The 7691-nt window shown below is 40.9% G+C and overlaps 1 protein-coding gene across 1 annotated transcript; it reads right to left on the minus strand.

Annotated features, from left to right (window-relative positions):
* Window positions 1–1738: 1738 nt before the first annotated feature.
* Window positions 1739–2740, minus strand: LOC116220197 (rap guanine nucleotide exchange factor 3-like). The gene is made up of 3 exons (XM_031565513.2): window positions 2549–2740; window positions 2274–2392; window positions 1739–2053 (listed from the first exon to the last, which is right to left on the minus strand). The coding sequence occupies exons 1-3, from the start codon at window positions 2633–2635 to the stop codon at window positions 1909–1911; spliced, it is 351 nt and encodes a 116-aa protein (XP_031421373.1). The 5' UTR covers window positions 2636–2740; the 3' UTR covers window positions 1739–1908.
* Window positions 2741–7691: the final 4951 nt, after the last annotated feature.

Genomic DNA, 7691 nt, shown 5'->3' on the forward strand with positions numbered 1-7691 from the left:
ATCACTGTGAATTCTCATTGGCATGAAAATCAAGCTCTGACCTCAGAGTTCAGATCTCACGGTGTGATTTCAGATAGTGTAGCTATATAAATTAGTTTAGTTTCATAGCGCGCACTCACCAACTTATCAGCCTGGTCAGCAGTGCAGAGAAAAATTCTCTCATTTAGGCCCAGAAAGGAGGAGGTGGCCCTGGCATCCATCTTGAGCTGCTCCCTCACTGGGATGAGACAGAGCACAGACATTTAAAGACTCAGTGACTAACAAAGCATTACAACAGATAGGTCTGTCCAACACTACTGGTGTAAATACTAGGACCTAAAATTTCCCATCCACTGAGTGTTCAGTGTGTTGAATGTGAAGTTTTACCACCACCATGACTATTGTCAATTTTACACATAAACATGGTCAATGAAGGTCTGTAAGAACCTTTTACCAAAGGTGTCTAATTACTACATCAGATGGGATGTTTAGTGGCAGGTCATACTTCATACCTCCAGAGGACTTCACTTTCACAAGGATGTGGTCTCGGGCTGGAATTTTCATGGCCGCCATCACATCCTCAACAGAGGCATTAAGGGGCATCCTCAGAGACACAAAGCTGTGGTCATGTCGGAAGACCTTTTGCAATACTACAAAGAAGAATGTCTGAGATGGTTATCTGAGTCCATTTCATTCATTAACTTTATCATGTGATGAGAGCAACAGACTTGATCCCATTCTGCAGTACAACTCATGTCTGATCACGTGTGTATACAAGGTGGGACTGTAATCAGTAGGTTCAGTATTCATGACTATGCTTCATAATACTATCAAACAAATGCTAGGGTCACACCTTTGTCTGTCACCCTGATTGGCTGGCTCATTCGGACCAGGGACTGATCAAGTTGATGGCATCCCTGGAAGAGATGATCAAATATGTATGTGGATGTCACTAAATATTTTATATAAAAATAATAAATAATTTCAGAACTTTGCTCAATAGAGTGAGAATGAAAACAGTTGCTGCAACATGAAAGTGTAATTGAAGACTTCATTCATGTGTTATCTCAAAAGTAGTTTAATTAACCAGAATATGGTGAATATTTCACTTACCCTAATTGAGGGCTGATGTCCATTGTACAGCCTGGAAAACCGTTTAAAACATGAATACTATTATGAGAATGTTACAGAACAAGATTACATCTCTGTCAGGAGCTAAGGTTTCCAAGTGTGTGTGTGTGTCTGTGTATTACTCACAATAGGTGTCTCCTTGCTCCAATGTATCTCCTCAGCATGCTTAGATGTGCATGGCCCTTCACCTGTTTTGCCAGCTTCTGTTTTAAGAATGCACAGAAACACATGATACAAAGGACAAGCACAGAAGTTGCAACCGTATATGCAACTTGTAAGGTAAGTCATCTCTTGATTGTCAAACATCATTACCTCCAGGAAGCGAACCACTGCAGGGTTATCCATCAGGAGCAGGCCATATAGCGCCACCCACTGGACAACCAGGTTTATTATTTTATCCTTGGTCTTCAGGGTGGAGGCTGATGTCTCAGCATGGAAAGTGAAATGATCGTTAAGGAAATGAAAGTGCAAAGCCAAATGATCGTTAAACCTTACAGTGAAGGCAGCAGCATAGCATCTCTAAAAAACACCATTGCATAAATGTCACTATAAAAGATCCATATCAGTGACAGTTGTCATGGAAGGATATTGATTCAGCAGGGCAGAGCACAGCTCCTCAGATGGCATGAAGAGATGATGCGTGAGCAAGAAATTGTACACAAAAGGATCTGCGTGCAAAGATGACATAGAACTCTCATAATCACTCTAGGAGCACTACTAGCCTGTTTCACTTTCTCTTTACCACATGATAAACATCAGAGCCATTTTAGTCATTTACAATGTAACTGGTATTCAGTTTTAAGTTTCAAACTGGCAAAAATCCATAAAAAAATGACTAGCTTCAGGAAGTTGCTTACCCATTCGATCATCAGTTGTGTTCAGTTTGATTGAGCCCAGCAAAAACTGCAGAATCTTGGCTGGTGTTCCCAACTTCACCAAAAAGCTAAAAGAGACATCAAGTTTCATGAGAGACACACACCCCATCTCTTGGATCCAATGAATCGCTATCTTGCTCATTTTGATCAGTGAATTGAAGGTTGCATAGTTAAATATGATTACACCACTCAGATAGCTCTAGTAGTCCCCTCACACCACAGAGCTAGTTTGCTTTGTATTGTTTATGAAACATTTAATCACTGGGTTAGCACAACCACAATACTTACTTGTTGCTGCAAGATGCATATTCTGGTGCATCTTCGGTAACCACCTGGCTGGAGCTCCTCTGAAGGATCAGTGCAGGTATGCCATTCTCTTCCACATGTACTATGTTTGCATTCACATCCTTCAATACACACAGTGCATCAAGACATGCACAAACATCAACAACTCAACCCAAACAAATGTACTAGTAAAGACACCAAACACATGTATGTATAATTCCAGTCCCATGCTGCTTTCACTACTATAATTCAGAACCCTTTCCTCTTGGGAATCTTACCTTAAGGATGCTCACAAAGTCCAGGTTTCCCACTCGGAGGAAGTGACAGTCATGCTTTCGAATGACGACTGAGGTGTCTTGGGGCATTTTGTTTATCAGGGCTAGCTGCCCAAAGTCCTCTCCCTCATGCAGGGTAGTAATCTTACCCTGCAGAGAAAAACATACACAGTGGTTTACTCCAGTACCTCCAACTTCCAGTTACTTCCTGTACCTCCAAATCCAAAATGCCAAATGGCCCTAATGCTATGACTTCCAAGCTTTTCCCCGGCTTGTTGACACCAGTATTTCCCTGGTGATGGGAAACATATTTACCTTGCGGTGGGTGATATCATCAAGAGACCCCTTCCAGATGACATATGTGGATGTCCCATTGACACCCTGATTTATCACTGAGACAAAGAAACAATTGGTCATCCAATTGATTTCCTTGCCTACATCCTACATATTGTATCTGCTTCAATGGCTCATATGCTTTGGCATAACGAATTGGCTTAAATTAATGACTATTTCTGTGTCTGAATGGCCTTGGTTAGTATGGTGTTCACACTTACAGACTGTACCAATGCTGACTTGAGACTCGAGGACCAGTACGGCAGCCAGTTCCTTTCGGACCTATGATGATCAAAAGGACAGAACAAATGTTAACCAGTCTTGAACAGGCCTTTAAGCTATATCCTCTCAACAGAGTTTTTTTCTGTCTGACCTTTTCTGCCTCAAATGCCCTCCTCAACTTTTGGCGTCTGATCTGCATCAGGCCTGCCACTCTCTGCTCCTCTCTCTCTCTCTCCTGTTCCTCCTGAAGCAGAACTCTTTTCTTTTCCTCTGCTTCATTCTCCATCTCCGCACCTTCCCCTCCAGCTGCCTTATCGTTGTCAAGGTTCTGAGTTGCCCGGAAAGCTTGCTGGATCTCAGCCCTGCTTTCTTCCAAGAGTCGTTGCCTAAAGTTCTTCTTCTTAAGGCTCCTACTCTTGGGCACCTCCTCAGTCTTGACACCTTGGCTCTCCAACTCAATCTTTAGTCGGGCCAGTTCACGCTGGCGCCATGTCTCCCGTCGTAGCCTTGCTTCTAGCAGGTCAGCATATTCATTGTCCTCTACCTCAACTTCTGCTGCCCTAAGGCAGCATAAGAATTGCAGAGCTCTATTCAAGCGTGGCATTTCCTTCACCATGTTAAGAGAGACTGAGCACAAACTAGAACCTGGGAGGGAATCCCTCCATTCCACTGTAACAGTCATAATATGTTGTCATGGAGTTACTTTTATAGCATCATCAGTAATTAATATGCAGAATCTGTCTGCATGGTTACTGTAACAAAGCAAATGTAAACAAAATAAAGTAGAATGTTCAGCCTTAAACTAGAATGTTGAGGGGTTCTGATGCTGATGATGCAGCATCACCATGCATCAGCAATGCTGTTCTGCCCTCTGATTATTTAGGTCAGCAAAGGTTGTAATATATTATTTTTATAGACATGCACACAGTATTGTATTAGTTTCTGTTGACAGACTTTTACTCGTCTCATGGGGTAGAGAACTTTGCGCCTGTGACAGTTACGTACATAGTAAAAGCTGCTATGTGTTAAGCTTTTCCTAACACCCTCAAAAACAATGGCTGTACGTTTTTTAGTTGTCTCACACTGTGATAAATATGTTTAAGTGACCTACGTTTAGTTTCTATGAACTGTGTTAGTTCGTTAAAATGTAAAATGTAATTATTAGTAATTTACGTTACGTGCTAATATATGACCATTAGTATACCATTCACTCATCATTCTATTAGTGGCTAATGTTAGCATTTATTAGACAGCTGTGCTGTAATAATATAGTAGGCTAACTTTCTATGTTTAGTTAAGATACTTTTTAAGTATTTTCTGTTTCTTATTTATTACAGTTTCATTCATAAGTTTTCACCTGACACCAATAAAGGAGCAAGGCGCTGGCTGACTTTTAAACTATGTTAAAACACTGGTCTTGTAAAACACGTAGCGGGAACAGTACAAATGCTGTTATCAGGGCCGAATGACCATGACGCTGGGTGTTGGTCAGGCAACTGTTTGTTAATGTTGTTTAAATCTACAACTTGCATGGCCTGCTATTCAAATTATATGCTCTTTTCAACTGGAGAAAATAGAAAAAAACATAGTATATGCAGTCTACATTTCATTGATTTAAGTTATACATTTACTTAATTACACCTAAACAAAAACGTTGGCCAACATAGCATGAAAATTACACTATCATGTGCCATTAATGTGCGTGTCAGTAAGATGGCGTAACAAAACAATTAATATTTCCTGTTATTCTTTTTCTGTTGTTTCTCATTACCTGGCACTCAGTTACTTTCACTGCCTTGTTTGCTCTTGTGTCCCTGCTGCTTTCCTCAACACTGGTGCAGTCAGTCTCCGTTTCCATCTCATTGTCATCCTCCATTCCAACAGGCCTTGGTATCTGAGAACATGGGTAAACATAACTTATTTTATTTGGTATATGTCCTTGGATCACTTTGTCCAATTTATAAAAATAAAACCATAGAGTATGATGAATGTACTGGTTGGATCAATAACGGCCCAATTTAAATAGTGATACATTTTGTAACTTGAGTTCCTGTGCCTCAAATGGTAGAGCAAGGTGTTAACAGTACTAAGATCATGTGATTGATATACAGGGAACACATACTGATGTAAATGTATCTGTACTCTAAATCACTTTGAAATTAAAAGAAGTTACAGTACTGTATGACACTGTCATTTTGGGTGAAAATGTCTGCTAAACTAGACCGCATGTCTAGGCTGGAGTCTGCATTGACCTTCATCCAAGCCCAGCAGTCCAGGGAGGAGAGAAGTGGGCGAGAGGCACAGCGCCAAGACCAGAGATGGAAGTCACTGCAGCATCAGTTTCAACAGCTGCAGTTGCTGGTGAGCACCGAGCATCTGGACCGCCAATCTGCTGCCCCAGACAGCAGGTCTTTCACCGGAGCCCACCTCTCTGCCTGACCCTCGCCCAACCACAAGGCAGACTGTGTCAGGGGGAGTGCCATCATTACGGTTGAGTATGTGCTCTGACTGCCATACCAACGAGCTTGGCCTCTTTGCGGTCAGGGTGCAGGTTTGGTACCCTGTAAACCCTCTAGGACCCCCTCCCTCCTGTGCTCCTGAGGTAATATGTTGATTGGCTGGAATTGTTTGTGGCTCGGTCCGAGGCACTGATTGTCTCCCACACCAGAGTTCATTTGAGGACACGCACTGAATAGACAGCTGAATTCGACCAAAAGTGTACCTGTACCTTAAAGTTTAAATATTCATACGTACAGTACCAGTCAAAAGTTTGTACACACCTTCTCATTCAATGAGAGTTTTCTTTCTTTTTTTTTTTCATCAAATGTTTTTATTTTTTATAACAATGAGTTTATACAGGGAGAGTAAAAAAGCAAAACAGAATAACTAAAAACATAAGTACAAAATGTAAATGGGAAGTCCATATAAGTGGCCAGAAAGACAAGGTGACAAGAAAATAAAAACAACATGATAAAAATACACATACACCAATATATGAAGGACAGAAAAGACACAATAGACAGACATACATGACATACAGACAAAGGGACATAGACAAATGGAAGGGCCTTAACTAAAACATGTTTGGCTAGAGAAGGAAGGCTTGAGGCTTAGGTTTACACCATTTCTTTCAAAGAAACAGCAATACTGTGCCATGCAGCTATAGTTTTCTCTGAAGCACCATTAATTCGAGCTGTTGACAGTTCCAGGTATATAATGTCCAAAAAGGAAAGGAACCAGGACTTGATAGACATAGAATGAGGTTGTTTCCAACGAGTTGCAATCATTTTCTTGGCAGCAGTCAGTCCAGCAAAAACTGCACGCTTTTGGATTTTAGACAGTTTTAAGGTAGACAAGTCATTCAAAATCAATGTTTTCACAGTAATAGGCACTGTAACATCAGTCAAGGTAGATAATTTGGATGCAACTTTGTTCCAAAATAACCTGGCAGGAGGGCAGTCCCATATCATATGAGGATATGTGCCCTGCCCCTTTAGTGAACATAAGGTACACAGGGGGTCATTGACAAACTTCATGTGGTGCAATCTGACAGGGGTGAGATACGTCCTATGTATAAAGTTGTAATGAATTTGCTGGTGATCTGGATTGCGTGACACTTGAGAGATGTCAGACCACACATCATGCCAATCAAGTCAGTCTCTTTCCCAGACCCGTTCCACAGGAAGTGAAAAGCGGTCAGGTATCACCAAAAACTGATAGAGTTTGGAGACCATACCTTTGGTTTTAGTCTGTAATGTAAAAAGTTTCCGAACAGGGTGAGTGGGTAAACGGTCTTGCCAATGGACACCGTACGCCTTGAGCGCTGATCTTAACTGTAGGTAAAAGAAAAACGAAGAACCTGGCAGATTGAATGCATTTTTTATATCAGAGAAAGAAAGTGGTCCATAATTATTAAAAATATCTTTTAGATAGTGAACTCCCCCTTGTTCCCACGGTGGAGCTGATATAGGTCTCTATAGTGATCTCTATAGTGCTTTATTATTGAATATTGGAGAAAGGATATGCCAAATGTTTGAAATACGTATGACAGTGTTTCTCAACCATTCATTAAATGAGAAATGATGGGGCCAAATCGCAGCTGACATTGCTTATTAGAGATATTGAAAAAAAGCACATCATGGAGAGACCATGGCTCTATCATGCTGCTCTCTAAAGAGTGCCAGGAAACTGAGGTGGATGGGTTAAACCAGGTGGAGTTTTCTTTATTTTTATTATTTTCCACATTGTAGATTAATACTGAAGACATCAAAACTATGAAAGAACATATATGGAATTATGTAGTAAACAAAAAGGTGTTAAACAAACCAGAATATGTTTTATATTTTAGTTATAGGTTGTGGCAAAATCCTTTACGTTTAAGAAATTGTGTCACTGATGCTCCCTGTGGAAGACATTGAATATTACCGTCATTCTCTGCTCACTATACCACATATTCACAGTCTGTGCTGCTACAGATCCTCTGTTTACACCTCCTTTTGCACTTCTTTGGCTTCCTGATGGTTCCTGTGGCTCGACTTGACTTCCTCACATCGGTCCTTTTTCCCCTCCAATTTCTCTTTGTTTTTCCCAA

Source organism: Clupea harengus, chromosome 4 (genome assembly GCF_900700415.2).
Source record: "Clupea harengus chromosome 4, Ch_v2.0.2, whole genome shotgun sequence".
NCBI classification, from domain to species: domain Eukaryota; kingdom Metazoa; phylum Chordata; class Actinopteri; order Clupeiformes; family Clupeidae; genus Clupea; species Clupea harengus.